This window comes from Chamaea fasciata, unplaced genomic scaffold (genome assembly GCF_029207755.1).
Source record: "Chamaea fasciata isolate MVZ Bird 193981 ecotype frontalis unplaced genomic scaffold, bChaFas1.0.hap1 SCAF_8, whole genome shotgun sequence".
In the NCBI taxonomy this organism is placed as follows: domain Eukaryota; kingdom Metazoa; phylum Chordata; class Aves; order Passeriformes; family Sylviidae; genus Chamaea; species Chamaea fasciata.
Genome location: NW_027094093.1, coordinates 5,669,445 through 5,690,835, shown reverse-complemented (window position 1 = coordinate 5,690,835; position 21,391 = coordinate 5,669,445). Strand labels below are relative to the sequence as shown.

Below are 21,391 nucleotides of genomic sequence, written 5' to 3'. Positions count from 1 at the left end.
TAGGGAACAAAGAGAGCAATGAAATATTAACTATATGGAGAGAACGGATTAAACAGTAACTTCCTGTCACCTTTGTGTTCATTTAGTATTGATAGAAACCCTTTATTTAAAAGCGTACCTTAGCAGTTCCTTGCTGTGGCTAAAGGAAGAATACCACCTGCATTTCAGAAGCTGCAGGTGGTTGTGAGCAAAACTTCCAGAATCCTTGGAAGCTGTACAACAAAGTGAAGTGTCCTGCGTTTTTCAAAGCAGTGTATCATTTGAATGGTTGATGTCTGAAACATCAGCTGTATTTTTTTAAACGGTAAATTTTTTTTTTTTTTTGCCGATCGTGGGCTTTATGGCAAATACAATGAAGTGGATATTGTAGTCTTTATTAGCTGGATGTTAACAATATGCACTTCACAAGGAAAGACCTCTAAACTGATCAGAAATCTGAAGAAAATTGAAATGTCTTGAGGACTGCAAAAATTTGCTTCAAGAAAAATCTCCTGACTTTTTTTAATATTCACAGAGGAACACTGACAAAGCAGCAGAGTAAACCCCCTCTGAAAACCTTTGCCAATTGGCATGCACGCAGTAGGGTTTGATCCTAGCAGTGCTTCAGGAAAAGGAGCTTTTAGGATTTCATTATTCTAGTTTATGCTGCAGCCCCACTCATGTGAAGTGCTTCAAACTGGTAACAGCTAAAAAGACAGCAGCAAAGTCATCCTTGTTATAATACGTAAGTATTCTGTCAAAAAAGAAAAAGGAGGGGTTTTCATAATTTCTTGGTCTTTGACAGTGCACATGTAGGGTACCCAGTGATACTGGAAAATTCTTCAGTCCTTTACCCTGGAAAAATGCCTCCAAATGCCACATCAGCCTAATAAAGTGCAGACATCCGGTGTGGGGTGGGAGGGAGCTATGACAATCTGTGAATGGATCAAGAAGTCTCCATCCCTGAACCTGTGTCTTCATCTGCATTTTCATGGCCACAGGGGTGTTTCAGAGATTGCTGTAGGGCTGGACGTGGGCTGTATGCTGAGACACATCTTCTGTGCCCAGAGAGGGGCTAAGGGGAAGGAGACTGAAGAGGGACACAGTTTGTGGCTTACTGAATTTACTGCCTGTTTATTCACAGCTGCATTCTCGCAGTTTTGAAGGGGTATCCAGCGTGTGGTGGGGGGGAGTCTCCTGTTTCACATGGTGCAAATCTAGATGCACAGAAAGCAGTGATGGTTTATTGCTCCTGATAATTTTTGGAGGGTGGGGCAGGTTCTTTTTCTGGACTTCAGAAAAAGGTGTCCTGATGTTCTGCATGGGCTGTTGGGAGCCTCAGTATGACTTTCTGGCACTGCCCAGGACAAACCTCATCTCAGGGCTCAGGCTGAGTAAATTCAGGTAATTTTGTACCTTTGAGACTGGATCTGGGACAAGTATCTTGTTGCTTGTTTCTCAGCACTGGCTCACTGGGAGATGAGGGGGAGGCCCTGGCACGTTGTGCCCCTTTGAGTGGCCAGAACCTGCCTGGGGGGGCAGCTGTGGCTCAGACACTTTGCGGTGGCAGTGCCAGAGGAAAAGACCAGAGGTTCTGGAATCCACAACAGAAGAAATGAACACTGCATTGCTCTCAGCAAGAGGGGCCCAGAAAGTCCAAAACCATTCCCTCTGAGCTTTCAGAATTCAAGGTGGCTCTTCCTGAAAGCCATTCCAGCAGCACCAGGAGTTTGGACAGGAATAGAGCCCAGATCTGAGTGGCAGGCAGCACTCTGCTGATGAAGAGTATATGGCAAAGCCTTTGAGATGCCTCTGTTGGGAGTTCTTAGCTTCCCCCTGACTGAATCTGTACTTCCTTTCAGGGGCTATAAAGAAGGGTTGTCTCCCTCTTCAGAAAAGTCTTTGCAGGTCTCTTTACACCTTGTACTTCAAATCAGACCATCAGACTTGGGCCCGCGGTGTGGTCAGTGCACGGCTTGCCATCCATATGGATACGACAATCCTGTCTGCTTGTGCACCTCTGGGCATAACATGCACATCCCCTCACACGTTTTCTGCTCAAGGTGTTGCAGGTGAGGCTGCCAGCTCAGGTACCTCGCTACCTTCCATTATGGGACCCTGTTTCTATTACCACTTTGCCAAACTTTTTTGTAGCTTAGGTTACGATATTCCTCTCTGGCAGTCAGGCTCATATTGCTCTCTTTTAAACGTGCTTTGCCCTTTCCTGGAGCAAAGCTGCCTTCCCAGGCTGCATTGAGGAATCCAGGTTTGCTGTTTTTACTCAAGTTAAAACTTGTCTGTGAAGTTCTTTAATGACCTTGATGTTGAGGAGGGGATAACACATCTTTTCATCATTTGCTGTCAGGAGAGACTTGCTGAAGCCTCTGCTGCCTTGAACCTCTCTGAGCTTGACCAGCCTGATACATATCATAACACTGTGAGTGGGGGGAAAACAATAAATTACTGCCTTCTCCTTTGCTTATAGTCTCTGGAAGATGAGAAGAAAGTATGTGCTGTAAAAATCAGCGGAAACCAAAGTTAGAAAACAAGGCCAAGAACTTGTGGAAGCAGGGAGTGAAGGGCAGAAGAGACAGCTTGGGTAAAAGACGTGTGGAGAAAGGTGAGGATGGGAAAGCAGTGAAATAAAGGCAGGTTGGAGAGAGGGACTAAATGGCATAGAGAAGTCCAGGAAGGTAAACTGGAAGTTAATAAAGGAATAGGAAACTGCTGCTTGGAATAAAACCTGCAGGAGAGGGCCTGGAAGTGGACCTTGGTGTGGGAAGGATAACACCCGCAATGTCTACAGTGGTGAAAGCTGCACACTGGACAGCAAACGTGGACAGGCCCTGGGAGAGGGACTGAAGCCTGCGGGGCAGTGGCAGGGCAGCTGGTGCAGTAGATACTGAGATAGTCTAGGCAGAGGGAATGGGAAGAATAAAATATGTTTCTTGAACTAGGCAGTAGCCTGTATATGCAGGCGGCCCAGTTAGGATTATACAGTTATCCCTCTTCCCTTTCACAGCTCAATTCCTGAGGTGTAGCTGTGCAATCATAATGGCATTTCAGATAGCTCTGTATGTGTGATAGGTGTTGATGCACCTCTAGACAAAGTCTGGTTTGTGACAGTTGCTTGTTTTGCTCCTTTTGCATTATTGGCAATTTTTAGTATGCTCTGTCAACAAAAGCAGAACAAAACTTTCTATTCCTAAACAAAGTTAAGGACTACCCAGATGTGTGTATTCAAGTGGCTGCCATGGCTGGGTTTTGTTGCTGCCTGATAGATAGTGATTTATTCTGTAAGTTTTGTGCCCTGAGCTTTCAGAAATACACTACTTTTCGTTTTGAAGCCCTGCAGAAGTCTAGCAGTAATAATTAGCAAGCCATAAAAATCGACCTGATTTGTGGGAACCACTGAAGAATGCAAGGAGACATTTCTGTTCAAGGAGCTAGGAACAAAAGCGCGTGGTTACTGACCCAGTCATGTCAGACCTAAATTTTGAGGGAATCCCAAGTGATAAGTGTTCTGCAGTCTGAGTACTGCCTATTCATTCAGCCCTCCTAGCAGAGTGAATGAATCATCTTTTCAAGCAGAGACAGCCCCTCTGGGTCAGAGTCGAGGTCATTGGTGGGACATGTGTTTCAGACTGCTTGCCCTACATGAAAAAGAAAACGTACAAGACTTTGCTTACACTGTTGGAGCTTTCAGCCTCTCAGCTATAAAACATTTACACACGCTGTCTCGTCAGACCTCTTGCAAGTAGTGGCTCTGGATATGTAACCAGGTCCTTCTAGAAGGGCCGTTTGTCTTCCTTGTTCCTCCTCAGCGGCACCCCTCCGCAGAACATTGCTCTCAGCTCATCTTCCTGGTGATGTCCCCCACCTGGTAATTACCTCTGTGTCACTGGAGTCACCTCAGTGCTGCCTCTAGAATTTTTAACGTGAGGTGATCAAGGAGATTCCACAGAATGAGTTGAAATTGGGCACCTCCTCTCTTCATGCAGTGAACCAGGTCCGTGCAAGTGGCAAGACATGGTCTGCAGGGAACGTCTTTTGCTGCATCAGCGGAGGGATATCTGGGATTAATGTTGTGTTTCAGTTAGGAATTTATCACAGCAACAAAGCTGTTCGTTTGCTAGAGCCTGCCTGATCAATAGGTGCTTTTCATTTGCGGAACAGTAGGCTTTGTCATAAAGTGTTTTTTCACTGGAAGTTGTTAAACACTGTGGTGCTCAGAGAGGGGATGTGACATTTTATTACACTTCAAAAAAATGAATGAAGAAACCACACAATTATTTTAAAGTCATTATTAAAATAGCAAACAAAGCTGCTAATCCACATTAGAGCTACATATTATTTATGTGGTAAAACATTGCTTTCCCCAAAAAGGCTCTCAGATGGAGAAACCATGGGAAAAACAATGAAAGGAAAATGCAGCAGTTTGCTGTTGAACCGATGTAAAATTCCATCATGCACCACCTGCACAGTGTAATTCCATGAAGTGGGAAGAATCACTGCTGTATTTTTTTTGCGGGGAGCCCATCACCAGTGAGTTCTGTTTGATGCACTGTAGCTCTTTGTGGAGAGAGGATTGTTTGTTTTCTCTTCTCTGCTTATCTTCTCCCTGCACGCTTGTGTGCGTTGTTGTAAACATTTATCCCATTCCCTTCTTTCCCAGGATGAGGAGTTAGCATGTGAAAGTCATTCCTTTCACAGAAGCTTCTCCAGGTCTTTTATCATCCTTGTTGAGCTCTCTGTACCTTTTCCACGTCTACTTTATTTCACTTGTGATTAATAATTAATGCTTTCAGGCAGCCTAAACAAGCTTCGGCATTAGTGCTGCTGACAGACTTTGCAAAAGAAAATGTGCAGAGAAATTCAAGATGAATCCGGGATGCAGGCTGGATCCTGGGTACCTTTAAAAAAAGACATGAGAAGCCCTCGAGCACATGTGTGAATATTCTGTGCACTGCATGACCTCTTGGACCTGTTGTGCTTTTTTTGTGTCTTCTTGGCCTTCTAGTGGCGATCTCTGACTGCAGCCCATGGAGGGACAAAGACAGGCTACTTTCCTTGTCCAGAAAGTCACCCTGTGGGTACCTTCTGTGTGTAGTGCTGAGTATTGGAAAGAGTGTGATGATGTGGATCCTCACAGGACATGAAGGCACCTGGCTCCAATGGAAATCACCAGAACTGTGTCACTTGGTAGAGACTGAGTTGGCAAAATGCAGATGTTTGGCCTAAGCTCTGTGGGGCTCCTTGCTTCTTCATGTGGAGCAGCTCGTGCTGGCCGCTGCCCATGGCAGGCGTCTAGACTGGATGGTTTGGTTGGAGATTAACCCAGCTTTCCTCCTTCCCCCCGCCTGTCTCTCTGCATCAGAGCAACACACACTCTGCCCCCTGGCTTGGGGTTTTTCCAGACCTTTTCCTCAGTGAATGTGTTCCTCAGTCACACCTTACCATTCTTGACAGGCTGTTTCTTCATCCAATGCAACTTCCTTACCTTTCCCTACTCCCTGGGCTTGTTTCTATCTCACACAAACTCATTCACTCTTCGTCTTATCCCAGGAACACGCCGGTGACTGAACATTCATCAGCTCCTTGGCACTGGGTGGCAAGAAAAGGGATGGCAGCAGAACAAGGTTAAACTCAACCTGTAGCAGGAATCAGGTAGTTGCCCGCACCCACGGGAGCTTAGGGAGGAAATGAGTCTCTGGAATAGGTCTTTGCTGTGACAGAAAATCCTGCAATTGAGATTTCAGAAAGGCTGAGTGACTCAGTGACTCGGGTCCTGCTCATGCTTTAGATACCTTAATTTTCTCAGTTCAAAACCACCAGGAATTAACAATTAAACTTTTCAAATATGACTGTAGTTAAAGTGCAGGCTGAGGCATATATACTCCTCTTTCAGTGCACAGTCCAAGAGCTTGATTGAAACACTTTTGAAGGAAAATCTTGCTCTGAAAGCGAGAGCTGCAAAATGAGTCCCTGTGACTCCAAGTTCCTTCAATACTGTCTCTGTCCTCCACGCCCTCTTGTCTCTTTGCCTGAACAGGCTAGAGGGTGACTGCATGCTTTATTTTCTTTTGTATGTTGGTTGAGTAAAGATCTGGCAGGGTAAACCTACCATATGATAAAACTATATCCCAAATATTGTGATTTTACTGTCTGGAGCATTTAGAGCACAGAAGATTTCTGTGTATTCTCATTTTGAGACTGGAGAGATTCTTTTATTTGCCAGGGTATACAGTCATCGGTCATACAAGTGGGTGGTTGAGTGTGGGTGGACAGCATATTTTTAAGTCGTACAAGTAAATGGGTATATTTAATTTAAAAGAGGTTCTATATTTGTAACATCATTAGTTTAAAAATAGTATGAAGGGATGAAATAATCTTACCACTTCTGACCAAGGATTTGCAGTACAACAAACAGCACTCGGGCATTCCCTAGGAAAGAAAATTCTAGCGCTAACTAATCCATGCCAAGTTTGTTATAAATATAGAAACAAGCTGAATTTGTGGATAACCTCTTTCCTGATCAGTTTTCCAATGCTTTTTCTCCTTATTTATTAATTTAGAGTTGGAAGCTTTGTGCTGCAGCTAAAAGCTTTGACCCCTGTTGGCTATAATGGGTTCCTGGGCCCTTCAAGGTTTCCTGACCATGAATCCGAGAATCAAAGCTGCTGAAGTGAGTCTGGGTGGAGGGACCTGGGCACCAGCTTTCTTTTGCCTGGCGCTCTTTTTCAGCATGAATAAACAATGTCTCTGGTAGACAGTGCAATGCTTTCACTTGACTCTGTGCCTGGCATGATTGCCTGGTGTGTCTGAAGGTTAGGAAGAGAAGCTCAAAGCACTCTCAGCAAGGGAATAATCTGCTGCCCTTGACTTGGGGAAGAAACTTCTTTCACACAAGTAAGAATTTTTACTCAAACGAGCTGGAGTAGCTTGAAGATCCTTTCCTGTTATCCCCTTCATACTTCATTTTAGCATCATCATCTTTGTGGTGCTTGTTCAGTTGCAGAACAGTTGACTATATTCCTTTAATTCAGCATATGGAAAGACAGAATTAAGTTAGGATGGCAGCTGGATCAGGAACTCCATCCCTGGATCCCCTTTTGGATTCATGGCCTTGGAGAGGGTGCAGAGAGATGTGTTTCAGAATTCTACTGTAGGCTGGTTCCCCTGCATGTATTTAGAGGGAGGAATCTGCCAGAAATTAGCCCAGGACATATGTTTTACCATTTGCAGTAGCTGACACGATGATGTTCCTAAAGATAGCATCTGGGCTTTTTAAAGACTGTGTTATAGCAGGGGTAGAATTAGTTTTCAAAGGTAGGTAAGACCTTTGAAAAATCAGAATGCGCAGACACATTTATAGAGGCAGCATTTATCGTTTTAGAATTAAAAGCTTTCTGAATAAAGTCGGCATCATGAGTAAATGTGTCATGCTTGTTGAGATCTTGGTGAAACCAGAAGAAATGAGGGTCGTGTTAGTAAGTTATGTGTGCAGTGAAGGCAAAGACGTACCAGTGCAGTTAAAGAGCTTTATTCTGGATAAAGGAGATTTTGTTGTGTGTGTTTTTGCTTAGCAGACAAGTTTATATGACTTCTGCTGAATGGTCCCTTTTGCCTCACCTGCACGAAGAGCAGCTCACCTGCAGTTGGCAAGAGCATAGACCTGTCCTACGTGGAAAATATTCAAGTAATGTATTAGCATAATTAATTAATTCCTCATTGCCTAATGTGAGCTGTCATCCATCCTGGAATCTCATGAGAGAAGAGATACAACATCAAATCAATGTGTCTTAGTAGGGTCAGTGTGGGGAAAACAAACCCTTAAGATTTTCACTCCAGTCTTTTTGTGGGTTACCTTTCCCAGCCCCTGTCCAAATGCAAGTGCCGATCAGTTGTAATTTCAGAGCAAAGGAAGCATGTAGCTGTGTGGCCTGTTTGCAGGGTCTGTGGCAAATACCCAGATTGGCTAGCACTTCAAAAAACAGGTTTGAAAATGTGAGGGTGAGAACTAGATGATTGTACTGTGAAGTGTATGCTGTAGCCACTTTCTGTACCTGTGCAATAAATAAGATGGCTTTGTCTCAGCTGTTTTTAAGTACTGAAAGTTATAGTGGGAATGGCAGTGGGGAGGGAAACCAAGCATTCAGTGTTCATTTTTATTAGCCAGCCAAGGTTTTAGCTGGCCAAACTTGTGAAATGTTGGCAGCATTGATAGTGCTTTTAATGTGATGTCTTTGTCATTATTTGTTGTAGTTCTACCTTGTTTTCCCTAGCCTGCCGTGGCTATATCACGTTCTTCTTTCCTGACCAGTGAAGAATTTTCCTCCTTAAATAGTATTTTAAGTAGTCTTGTCTTATCTAGCCCATCCTCCACCTCAGCTGTGGTGTTGTCATGGATCTTCAGCTATCTCCTTACTGAGGTTTGAAGTGATTGTGCTAAGAGGGAAATATGAAAAAAAAAATTTCTTCTTTTGGAGTCAGATTTCCTGGGTGCAATCTGAGTCATCTTTTGCCTTCAAAATCGCCTCCATAAACTGAAGGTTTCCCCTGTTCTTCTTAGCTTTTTGAAGAATTGTTTGTATGAAAGAGGCAAATTTTTATAATGATTTTGGTAGGAAAAAACAAGCTCTAAAAATACAAATAAGGACTGACTTGTTGAGTGTTTATTTCATTAAGCTTTCATTATAGACCTGATAATCTCTGAAGCGTACCATGAAGAAAGGTTTGTTTTCCAATTAGACTATTACAGTGTTTTAAAGAGCAAGAGGGTTAGAAGAGGAAAGCTGTGCAGAGGGTGACAAAATATTTGAACTGGGAAAGGACCCACTGCTTGGTGTGCCTACCCTGAGCAATCCTGTGTAGCAAACCAGTGAGCTGAATTCCCTGTGAAAAGCCCTAAGAGGACCCTGCCTTTGAATATTTCCCTGTCTGATCACAGCCCAGATGACTCCATCTGCCACAGCCCTTGGAGCCAGGGCTGTTTGTTTAAGGTGGGTTTTAATGCGCCTTCTGCACCGGGGGTGAAAAAGCTGATGTAGCCACAAATGCTGGAGAATCTTTTTCTCTGCCAGAATTGAAGTCAGAGCCTTGGCACAGGTTGTTTAGATGGCTGCTGGCTGAGGGCTGCAGAGCCTCCTGTTTCAGCCAAGCCTGCCAACTGCAGTGCCTTCTCTGAAGTGGATGCTGTCCATTTGCAATTGTGCTTGGTGGAAAAGTCAATGCAGTGTGTCTGACTCAGAGATGCTCCCATGAGAGGAGCCCTGTTCTTGTTCAGGCCTTGTTTCAATGACTCTCATGGAAACAAAAAGCTCCACTGAGAAATTTGGGAGCTGCCAGGAGACTTCCTGGCTTCCCAGAAGTAGTCCTTGCCTCCCTCCAGCTCCCTTGAGACAGGAGGGATCTCAGCTAGGACTAAGCAGAGACTGACACCTGTTTCCTCGTCAGAAGACGGGGTTGTCGTGGTGCCTCACCTTAAGATGTGCAGGAGCGTGTGCAGTTTAATCCGGGGACACTTGTGTTTCTTTGTGTTGTCACCTGCACTAGTGGCTACAGCTTCTTTGGTGCTTTTCCCATCCTTATTGTGGGCCAAATTTATAGGTAATAAGTTCTTGCTGTATTTCATGTTTCAGATATCACTTGTAGTCGTCATGGTGCTGTTGTTATGGTTACCATCTCCTTCACCAGCTAAAATGCCTTTCCTGTATCCTGCAGGAAGCAATTATGATAGATAGGAGTGTGAGGGTTTGTTGAAAAGGGTTGGTGTTGAAGCAAGAAGGGGTGTACAGGGATTCTTTTTTATCCAGAAGTGAGCTCTAGTAGATTTTTTTTATTGGGGATTTTTTCAGTCACTAGCTTCTGGTACCATGATGTCACCATTTAGGAGAGAAGGGCACTCAGTTTTACATTTCCGGAGTTTGAGCAAGTTGATGTATGGTCGCTGAGCGTGGGAGTGAGGGCAGCCCTCCAAGCTGGGCAAGAATGTCTCAGAGGGGAGCATCCAAGAGGAGCCAGCTGAGGTGATTGTCAGCAGCCCAGAGAAGTGAACACCTTCCCAAGGGAGGAAGGAGGAGCAACTGAATGGCTCATTCTTGTGCCTGTGTTCTGCATTGGGACAGACCTGCTCCTGGCAGTGGAAATGCAACCTGCTGCATCTTATCCCGTCTGTTGAGCCCCTGGGTGCACCGCCTGCCTGAGCAGGGTTTGCAGCCCAGCGCAGAGCGGGGCTTGGTCAGGTAAACATTTATTGAAATGAAAGCATTCCCCTTTCTTTAGCAGCTGGGCAGTTTCTGCAGCAGGATAACCCACCCTTCCCACCTGCCTGGCTCTGCTGGTGTCCAGCTCAGCTGCTGGGATTTCTGAGAAGGGTTTAAATCTCTGCTGTCACAGGCCTGGACAGTGCAGGAAGGATCAGAGGATTTGTCTCTGCTGTGCCAGTGCTGCAGGTCTAATGCACTGCTTTTGAGGCTGCAGCCATCCCTCATTCCCGGTTCTGGCAGGCGTGCAGCTTGTGGTTTGTTTTCTTCCTCTGCCCACAGTAAGCACCCTTTGTTCAGCCTCTGGTACAGGCATCATCTGTTATTTTTCATTTATTTTGTAATCCAAGGTACAATCCAAAGGATTGTCTGCAAAGAATGTGTAGCTATTGACTAACTGTTTGCAGTGTGGAAATGGAAAAGCATTTAAAACCCACCAAATGCTAGTACAAGTGTGAGGAGATGAACTGCCTGCATTTTTAAGGGGTGCAAGATGGTGTTTAAGGGGAGAGTCTTGCTCCTGTTGTCGAGAAAGAGGGATCCAGCTGAAAGCTAGTAACTCAAGCAGTGGACAAGGAAGAAAGAAATCAAATTTGTTGTAAAATATCAGAGAAATTTGTTCATTGTTTATTCCACTAGAGTGATAAAGTGGCTCCCGTGGAGGGAATATATAATTCTCTCTAATAATATTCCATATTACTGCAATTACAGCACTTAGACATTTAGCATCAAGTGTAGCTCTGGGTAATTGTTTTGTGGCTTCTGGACCATGACTGCGTGTTCCTCTTAGGAAGCTGACGTGGTCCCCATCAGACACCATGGGACTTTCTCCCTCTCCCTGCTGTGTTCTGTCATTGTGTTTGAGCAGTGTGAAGCACGCCACTCACGTCTGAAAATAATGACATTAATTTGAGAGATGTGTGGCAGCTGAAATTCAGGGGTGAAATGGCATCCAAAATTGGCCTTCTTGTTTTGTGAATGTGTGGAGAGGCCGTGGAGACAACAGCATTGATAAGGTTTGTGTACTATATACTACAGCCTGAGCTTTTGATGGTGGCAGCAGGTTACTGGGACTTGTGCATCTAAATTTCCTACCTTCTGCCTCTTGTTTCTATTCCAGCCTCCTGATACCTCCTGCTTTCCTTGGCTCTTCCAGATGTAAGTTGTTAGCAAGTTCAATTTACTGGCAAATTCCATTGGGACCTTTTAAATCACTGTGCCTAGTATTTAATATCCGGATCCATCATCCCTGTTGGACAGTTGGTGTGTGGTTATGAAATTTCTTTTGTTGTGTTATTTACTAGTGTAAGCTTGATTTCATCCTATTTGTGTATAGTGTAACTCATTTTGAAGATATCTTAATTTCTTCTTTAATTCTTGATGCCCTTCTTTCTGCAAAGAATTATGAACATGTCACCTCATTAATTTCTTTTCCCTGAAAGAAATTCTCTGAATTTCTTAAATTTCTTTAAAAAAACACCCTCTTCTAGGCAGTCTAGTTGAGGAGTTTTGGAAGCCCTGGACACCTGAGGTCATTAGCCATTTCTGTGCACTCCAGCCTGCATCTGTGGAGCAATCCCTTCCCTCTCCTGGCTCTGGACTTGGAAGCAGCTGCAACTCAGGGCAATGAGTCAGTGCTGTGGTACATCTGAGTTAAATTGCCCTCTGGGAAGCAGGGTTTGGTCCTGGAGCACAGGGCACATCCCCTCTTCTTCCCACTCTGCTCAGGACCTGGCCACACACCCTGCCAGAGTTTTTCTTTTTTTAAAAAGAGTATATTGTCTCTCCCTTCAGGAACCTCCAGTGATAATTTTTGCCTAAACTAGAATTGTAGCTCTTACTCCATGCATCCAGGTGACTGTTTCTCTTAGTTGGTAAATTATCTTCCCTGAAATTAAATATCCTCATTTCCCTCTGAATGGGCTCATAGATACAAGAGCAGGCAAAAACATGGCTTGAAGCAGGAAGGCAGGCTATTTGCAAAAGTCTTCAGCATCGGCCTAATTCTGTTGTCTTAAAAAGTAAGAAATTTGTAGAAAATTCATCCATTTATATGCAAGGGCAGTGTTCATATAACACTAAGATGATTCTGGACAGCTAGCACGACAGGGAATTTAAATCAGCATTATCTTGGGTTTTGCAAATCATAGCATATCATGCTGTATTACTGTGGGTGATTTGCTATGCATAGAGTTCAAAGTGTTCAGGCTTGGTTCAACCCAGCCGTGGCAGCAGGAGCTGGTGTCACATGAAAGAGCATAGGGATTAATAAATATATGTAGAGTTCCTACAAAAGGAGGAGGTAACTGCAACATCAGACCTCGTATCCCCCACGAGATTTGTCCCTCCGTGTTGAAGTATTTTCTGTCTCTGTACAGATCCCAAATGACTGAGAAGGCTGGGAGGGTTCGTTTCAATCATCATTTCTCCTCCAGGTTATTCGTTCAGAAGACAAGATGTCCAGTTCAGATCCATAATGCTGTCCCCTCAGTGCACTGCCTGAGTTATAACAACGTGAACGAAAGGCCTGTGAAGTATCTCTTCACTGCTGCTGCCAGCGGAGCACGATCTCTGCAGACAAGCGATGGCTTCAGTAGTGTCCTCCGTGTCACTCTGGACAAGGAAAGCCTTTTTGGGAGGGGTGTGCATGGCCCACAGGTGTGGGTCCGTATCACTGATGTGATCTGTGGTGCTCAACACACATGCCTGATCCCTCTGGAAGGCGGGGACATCTCCCACCCCTCTCTTATACTGTGATTTGTGTGGGTGACTTCGGTCAGACTTGAAGGTGAGGACCATCCTGAGGCGGGAGAGTTATGCAGTCCTGTGCTTGTAGCTAACACAGCCTGCCCCGCGGGCGTGGTGTGGGTCAGGATGGCTTTGGAGTAAGGGGCTGTGCTGGTGGGTTGGTGCAGCCAGGGTTCTGTCTTTGAGCTCCGCTGCTCTTTCTGCTGTGCTCAAGCACCTGCCTTGGTCACCCCCTCACTACCACCGGCCTTAGACAAAGAGTGAGAACATGCTGTAAGGTTGCTGCTGTCCATTCCCTGATAAAGCTGTTCTTTTGTAGTGGTTAGCAAAGAAAGGCTCACGAAGATCCAAATCAATTTCAACTAAAGCAGCATGACATTCTAGAGGACTGGCTGTGCCTTCTTATCTATGTTTTTTTGAAAGCTTTCGGTGCAGCTTATGCAAAGAATAAGAAACTCATGGTAAAAAGAGGGACTGTTTGCTTCCCTGAAGTACAGAATTCCCCTAGGTTGTCCAAATTATTCCAGGTTTTTTCTTGTTACATAGCCATCCCTATTTAAATTCTGCTATATTGTCTGGCTCCTCTTGGTATTTTTGTCAATATTTACTTTACCTGATTAATTTAATTCCATTGTATGTTAATGAAACAAAAGAAAAACAACTCACTTGATGGTGCAAAGCACACCTGTGTATTCTGGATTTTCACCCAAGCTGTAGATGAATCACAGCACGCAGCAGATAGTCACTGCTAAATTGCTGAGTACAAAGATGCATTGTGTGACTCACTCGCTGTTTCTCTCCTACCATTATAAACCCTGAGAGCACTTGATGAATAACAGAGAGGCAAGAATGAATTCATCCATGCTTTACTCTCTAACCATCCTTTATAAGTACTGAGCCAAATTCTGCCTCCAGATACACGCAGCCCGCATTGAAGTCTGCCCACTGTATTTATTTTTAAAGATAAAAGCACTTTTGTTATTTTCACTGGGGACTTCTGTGACACAGTCCATTGTGAGGATGTGAATATCTTTCCTCAAGAGCTTTGAGTGAAGCGGGAGTGTCTGCCTGGAACCAGGAAGGATACTTCAGGGATAATAGCTACCAAACTGCGGTGGTGGAATATAACCATTCCATTTGTCTCAGTGGCTTTCAGAGCCACATTCCCCACACTTGGCTCTTTCATAACCCTTCCTGTCCTGCTGTGGCTCTCTGCTCCTCTCATGGGTGACCCAGGGGCTGAACTGGTGAAGTTGGTGGGCAGGTTCATCCTGCTCCTGGGTCTTGCTCTCACCTTCAAAGCACACTGCGTTGGTGAAAGAAGCCTTGAGTTGGGGTCTTGGGCTTTTTCTTTGGTTGTTTTTTCTAGGTTTGTGGTTTTTGTTTGGTTTGGTTTTTTTCCTGAGCTTCCCCAAGAGCCATAAATGAGAATTGTCACCCTTTTTTTCCCCCAGAACAGGATTTGTTCTGTTCTCATATCCCAAATGTTGGTGGCTTTGAATTGTGTGCTGCTCATTCCTGTGTAAAGGGAGTCATTTGTCCCATGGCCTCATGTTTTGCAAAAGCTCTGATCAGAAAATGTTCTCTAGAATCGTGCAGTAAACAGATGTAGAGGCAGAGGTGTTTATTTCTTGTTTCTAGAAGGGGGGTTTTGCCCATCTTAGGCTGTTCTTTGTAATGATGCCAGCAGCTCTTCTGGTATGACGTGAGATGGTGGGGAAAGCAAGGGGATGTGGAGCACGCTTACTCTTTCCTTACCTCTGGTTGACTGAGGCATGTCTCCTTCCTTTGTCACTCTGCTCATCCCATCATTTTCATTACAGCTCAAAGGAAAACCTGGGCTGCAAGTTTTCTGCCAGCTCCTTCAGTCTTTATGCAGTTAGTTACCTCCAGGGAATGATGCTGGGTCAGGGTGAGAACGGGCAGAGCACTTTCTAAAACAACAAGATTTCGCCGTGAGGCAAAAGAGTTGTTAGTCCTTTCCGGTATGGAACTCCAGTTTGAATCACATCATGTGAATGAAATCTAATTTTGTGATTCACCATGGTTTTTTAAAAATCAAAAGTAGCTCTGAAATTTAATAATTATTAAATTATAATGTCTGATCAGAAAGAGGTCAGATTATCAATTATGAATGATTATCTGGCAAATAGTCTTTTCTCATGTTTAGAGGTTTTCTTCGAGCTGACCTGACGTTGTGGAAACTAGTTTGTTTTCTGGTTTGTTTTTTGTTAAATGTCTGCAGAACAAATGCACTACCCAGTTTGTGCAGCTTTTTCTAGACTGCTCAGCCTCTGTGATATGTGGCTGGTTGGCTGCGTTCAGCTCACTGCTTTTATGTTTTTTCCTCCCGGGGAAAAAAAAAGAGGTGGCAAGTGCTTTTGGAAAAGGCCCGCTGGTTTCCACTTTGAAGTAGCTAACCCGGGGCAGGTTGATTCTCCTCTCCAGAGGCTGCTGTATCATCAGAACATGATTATGATTTATTGCCTTCCTCGGTTTACATCTTGAGCAGCTACTGCTGCATTTATCTGTGAGGAATAGCCAAGTGCTATGGCTTATGCAGTGGCTTCTTTCCTTGGCTTGGGCAAATGAGAGCTAACTAACAGCAGTGGAATATGTGTGAAGTATCAAGTGATGATTGGTTTTATTTCTGTGGAAGTGCTGATAATCAAAAGAGAATGCAAATGCTTGTGTGAGAAACAAACTGTTCCCCATGGACTGTTTTGGACAAAAGGGTTGGACTAATGCGTGTGACTGTTCACATAACAGCGTTTAAAAGGGGATTTAACTGGAGTGAAACAGCATGGGTGTTCAGGAAGCCAGTGCACATTCCCAGACTTGGCTTCTGTCATGACAAGTAGCAGATTGCATGTGCTGGAGAGGCCACGTCACCTTGTGCTTCTGTGCCTGACAAGCACCCCCTCAGTGCAGCCGCAGCAGCAGCTTCACTTGTAGCAGTTGTGGCGTTCTTCCTTTACTGCCCTGGGAACGGCTGGCGGCACTGTGATGGCAGATTCGCTTCTTGTTAATTGGGTTGATATTTTAACCGCAATTAATGCGTTAAAATCAGATAAATGAATGGGCAGCCATCAAAAAAATGGTGCTAATGATTGCAAGGCACGTGAGAGTCAGGGAGGACTTGACCCATAATTTTTACTGCTGGTGGTTTGTTTTGGGTTTGAATCAGTTCCCTCACGGCTAGGACAAGCACACAGAGATACTTTTCCTCTGCCAGACTTGAATTTACCAGCAGCATTGCTGGTGACATGCTTGTGCTCATGGTCAGGGACACAGCCCCCCGTTTGGAACTGATCTCTCCTGCTCATGTCGTTACAGGCCAAGCGCTGAAGGCAAGGAGCCATGGCCGAGGATAGGAAAGACGAAGCCAAGGCACCACACTGGACTTCAGGTCAGCTAACAGAGGCTTCTTCACACCCGCATTCACCTGAAATTAAGGATCAGGGTGGCGCAAGCGCCGGACTGGTGAGAAGTGCCAATGGATTTCCCTACCGAGAGGACGAGGAGCTGAGGCTGGGCGGCCACGAGCAGCCAGGGACGTATGCTCAGACCAAAGAGAACGGCATCAACGGGGAGCTGTCATCAGGGAACAGGGAGACTGCAGGTAATGCACCTCGAGGCCCTGCTGCAGAGCACAGGGCTCTGCAGACCCTTGGGTGTTTCTCCAGGAGGAAATGTTAGGTGGAGTCAAGCATGGCGTGGAGGAGCTGACATGAGGGTCTGTGTGCTTTGGAAGGGCACTAGCTGGGGCTGTATCTTCATCCAGGGTTACAGAGATGATACCTACTCAGTGCTTTGGGCAGTGCTCTGAGAAGGCTTCAGATAAGGCCTTCTTCCTAAATGAGACAGGGTTACCTGTCGAGGGATGTGGCCACAGTCTGGTACAGAGCAGCCCAGGTCCTCTGGGCTATGAGGGAGTAGGAAACTGCCCAGCTGTTGTGCGTGGATGACTCGTGCATTTGTGTGTGCAGCAAGGGTGGATTCTCCTGTCATTGCTCACAGGTAACAAGACCTTCTTGAAACCATGTTCTTATTTGCAAAATAATGCATTGCTCATTCTGGCTAGGAGCACCACAGCTCAGTGTCAGCATTTGTTCGTCCTTGCCCAGCCATCTTTCACTGGATGCTCAGTGGGACTTCGTCTATTTGTAAACTATGTAAGGTTTTCAGAATTCAGCTTGTTATTTGCAGAAAAAAAGAGGAGTGTGACTGTGTCAAAATGAAATATGCAAAGCCAAGTTTCCTGTTTTAGAAGTAAATGCTAATTATCTTTGTGCAGAGTTCTCACTCAAAACCCCAAAAGCACAGTGCAAGAAGAATTTCTCTTGTATAGAGCCCTTGATGCATCCATTCATGCATGCTGAAGAGATCTTTCTAGCAATGTTCTTTTTGGCTGTTGACAGCATTTGGAGATACTATCCATAATTCCTCAGCAGCTGGAGAATTTTAAGGCTCCTGGACTGTACAGTCATTACATAAGTAACTGTGCTGGAAATGGAGATCTCTACTAAAAGTAAATGTTTTTATGTATGAAGTCTCTTCTTGCAGGTTGACTTTTAAATTTTGGCCAAGGTAAAATAAATCGTGCGCGAGCATTCAGGGGAACACAATGTTGATGGCCGGGGAGATGACAACGAGGTCTTGTCTCTTTGCTGTAGCCCAGCTTTATTCTGTGTTGATCCGGCAGATAAGCAGGAGAGGTGAGGTGCTGTAGTTCTTAACAGTGAGGACACTGAGTGCATTTCTTTTTGCCATAGATTTGGGTGGTTGTTGGACAGGTCCCCCCATACACGTGGAAAAGTGGGGATTACTTTACAGGGTGAAGAGGAATTTCCTGTCCTTAGAGAGGGTGGAGAGAAATGCTTTTCTCAGGCTATCTCAAGCTCAGGTTCCGAGTGCGGGTCAGAGAGAGACCCAAATGTTTGATTGAGTTTGTAGCTAATGGGTGACAGGAGTAAGGAAACCACTGCTAGCCATCAGCAGGCATTATAGTAGTGCCTTTTCATGTTGCTTTTTGAGGCAAGTGGTTAAAAGCAGAACAAGACAAAATGAAGGAGCATGTTCTAGGGCATGCAGTGGTGCTGGGGACACCCATTTGCTTAGGGAGCAATATCACTCTTGATCCAGGTGAAGTTTGCTTCAGTCACCACTTCGTGGCCTCGTTTCCTCCTTCCCTGCAGTTTCCTCACTGTCTGCTCAGGCTCTGAGATCTCTGGTGTGGAGACTTACTGTCAGTATGCACAGCTTTTGTTTGGGAGTCTTAATATAGCTTATCTCATGACATCTTTGTCCTTGAGCACTGGGAAAGTCCCCAGAACTGCTTGCCTTCATGCCTGAATTCCTCTGGAGCTCTCTGGAAACTTGTGCACTGCACATTCAAGCCTTTGTAGAATACTTAAGATACGTTTCTTTCAATTTTTTTTCTCTTTTTGAAGGAGAAACCAGTTAGCAGCTTACTGTAATGATAGAAAGGGACCAGGGCGTGTATTGCCACTTTATACTAGTATTTACTAGCTGGATGTGCTTAATGCAGTGTGGGACAGGACTTCTAGATTTTTGGTGTTCAGTTCAGAATTTGAAATCAGAATTGTTATTTGCAGCAAGATTTAATCATCTTTGCAGTGTTTGTCTGCTTGCAAATTGTAACTTCAGTGGGATATTGCATCAGGTGGGGTTTTTAAATGCCACTCTGATACACGTAATTATCAGTAATGTGAATCCTTTAATCATTTGTAGTAGCTTACTAACTCCAAACATCTGAGGAGAAAATGCTCAGGAGGCCAAGGTCGATGGAGATAATTAAGCCAAGCTGTGGGTTTGAGTAGATTTACAGGGATTTTATTTTCTCTGGTACAGGTCCAGCACGGTAACCTAGGAAAATCTTTGGCTTCTCAGCCTTCATGTTGGAGCCTGTAAATCCCCAGCAACTGCAACAACCTTATGTGCAGCAGAGCACTAGTTTAAACAGGGATTTCCCAGGCAGCTGTCCATCACCCAGTCCCTGGTGCATTTTGAGGAGCTTCTCCTAGGGAAGGGCTGCTGCATCTGACTGACCCAGAGCAGGGATTTAGCCACAAAATGTCTCTCTCCTAGGGAGAGGTGTTCTGTAGCTGGGCAATGGACCCTTCGAGGCACAGCAAAGCAGCAGGACACCCATTTGCAGGGCTTGTGCTGTGAAATCAGAGGGCTGTGCGTTAAGGGAAGAGTTATGATAAGGCCACCACGACAGAGACACCTTGTGCCGACACCGGTGCAGAGGCGAGGGATGGTGATGGGGGAGGAGGTAACAGTTCTTCCCAAAACTCGCCCAATCCATCACTACAAGTGACAGTTTTAGATGTGCACAGTTAAAATTTGCCTTTGTGTATATCTGTCTCTCTCTCTCTCTCCCTCGGTGTCTAAGAGTTACTGAATCTGACCTCAATTTTTGGAATCGTCTGAATCTGGCTGTTGTGTTGCCTTCGATTGATCTGTCTCAGCATCGTGCTGGTAATGGCTGCATTATGGAGACACATCAATGCTCTCCTTTCAAACAGACCGATAGGAACGTGGGAGAGCACGCAGAGCTGTGGACAGGGCAGCCTCAGGGCCTGATCTGGCAGCCACCCAAGTCAAAGGCAGATATGTGCAAGAGAATAGGCCGGGGCTTTTGGCATAGCCCACAGGAAGCTATTAGGGTGTGATGTAAGTGTGGGTGGCAAAGCACCTATTTCTTCTCATATGCATTTTGTGCATATAAATTGGTGTATGTACTCGGGCTACCCCTGGCAGACCAGCTGAGCCATGTGCTTCTGGCAGACACAAATCCCACGCTGCTCTGGAGGTGCTCCTGGGGACACCTTGCCTTTGGTGCAGTCTGCAGCACCCCTCAGCCTGAGACCACCGAGTTTCCATGTGTTCTCCCTGCTTCAACCCTTCTCCCTAGCACACACAGAGCATCTTTGGTGAAGACCATGGAGTTATTAAGAGTGGAGAATGAGATCTGTAGGTTTTGTCAAGCCAAACATTTTCATGTCCTGTGAAATGAGTGATGCAAAGGGACATGCTTGCGTGATCCTCAGAAACTCACTCTGAAGTAGGCTGACAAGGACAGCTTTGGACTGGACCCAGTGGTAGGGCACAGGATGTGCCTGACTTGCAGTGAAACATGGGAGTGGCAGCTTCTTCTTTGCTCACTGGAAAGTTGTGGTCAGCTAACTGGGAGGAAGCTGTGAGGAGGACTGCAGATGCCGCAGCATTGTCTGGGAACCAGCAATTCAACATAATCCATTTTATTAGAATTTTCAAGAACATCAAGATACAAAAGTTTGGCTTTTTGCCCTTAAAATGCATCTATTTTTTCAGTAATGCAGTAACTAACCAGTCAAATCTATATAATTAGGGATAATAGTGGTGAACATTGTGAGGCATCTTCTACAATATATCTTTATATATAGTGACTCAACTGATTAAGTGCTTTCTTCATTATATGTCAAATTCAGGTTTGCAATTGGAGGGGGTTTGGATTCCCCACACTGTTATTTGATGAATTATTTTTTTGACAGATGAAGGGAAAGCATTTCCTGAAATCCTATTACCAGAGCCTCAGGACAGTGTCTGTGTCCTGGTGTCAGACAGTGTTAAGGACAGTAACATGTCATACCAGAGTGACAAAATGTAGCCCTTCATTAATTGGCAGGGAACCCAGACCATGTGGGATGCAGAGCGACTCTGTGGTGAACTGCAGCAAGTTCCCTGACATGGCAGAGCCATTCGACTACTCTTGGCTCTGGAATCCTGAGGAAGGTGGATGAGAGGGCAGCCCGTGACAGATCCACGGGGGGGCTGGGGGCAGGCAGGCACTGCTGTCTGTCAGCCTGTAAGTGAACCAGAAGGAGGGAGCCCTAGACATATGAAGAGGAACGAAGAAGTGGCAGTATTGACCGGAGGGAGGAGTAAGGGGCTGAGCAGTGTGCGGAAACAGACTCAGCTGCAGGAGAGCTGGTGAGGTGGAGGCTATGAGTGAGCGAAGCAGGGGTGGGAAGAGGCAGGGAGGAAAGGAAAATTGTAAGATAAGCTGAGGACAGTAGAGAAAGGTCCAGTTTTATCTGCTGATCCAGAGACAAACCAGCTTTGTGTGATGGCAGATACTACCCCAGGAAGGAGGGGATTCAGACAGCAGGAAACAACCGGAGAGAAAACTGGGAAAGGACAAAGCACATTACAACTTGGAATGTAATTTATCTTAATTCAGCCCTTAGCTTCAGGCTTTCTAAAGCTGGACTAATTGGGTATCTGGAACAGACTTATTCCTCTGACCATCTACTCTTTTAGACAAGCGTATTACTATAAGGTGCAGAGAATATGAGCCTGAAAGACTGCCCTGTCATAGCAAGTAGTGC

The 21,391-nt window shown here is 45.1% G+C and overlaps 1 protein-coding gene across 14 annotated transcripts in view; it reads left to right on the top strand.

Moving 5' to 3' along the window:
• MAP2 (microtubule associated protein 2) overlaps positions 1-21,391 on the top strand; it is a 243,804-nt gene that overhangs the window by 155,498 nt on the left and 66,915 nt on the right. For all 14 annotated transcript variants that reach the window (XM_066189474.1, XM_066189472.1, XM_066189476.1 and 11 more), the window contains one exon: positions 16,329-16,614. In XM_066189474.1, coding sequence (XP_066045571.1) covers positions 16,353-16,614 — 262 coding nt within the window. In that variant the 5' untranslated portion in view covers positions 16,329-16,352. The remainder of the gene's footprint in view (positions 1-16,328; positions 16,615-21,391) is intronic.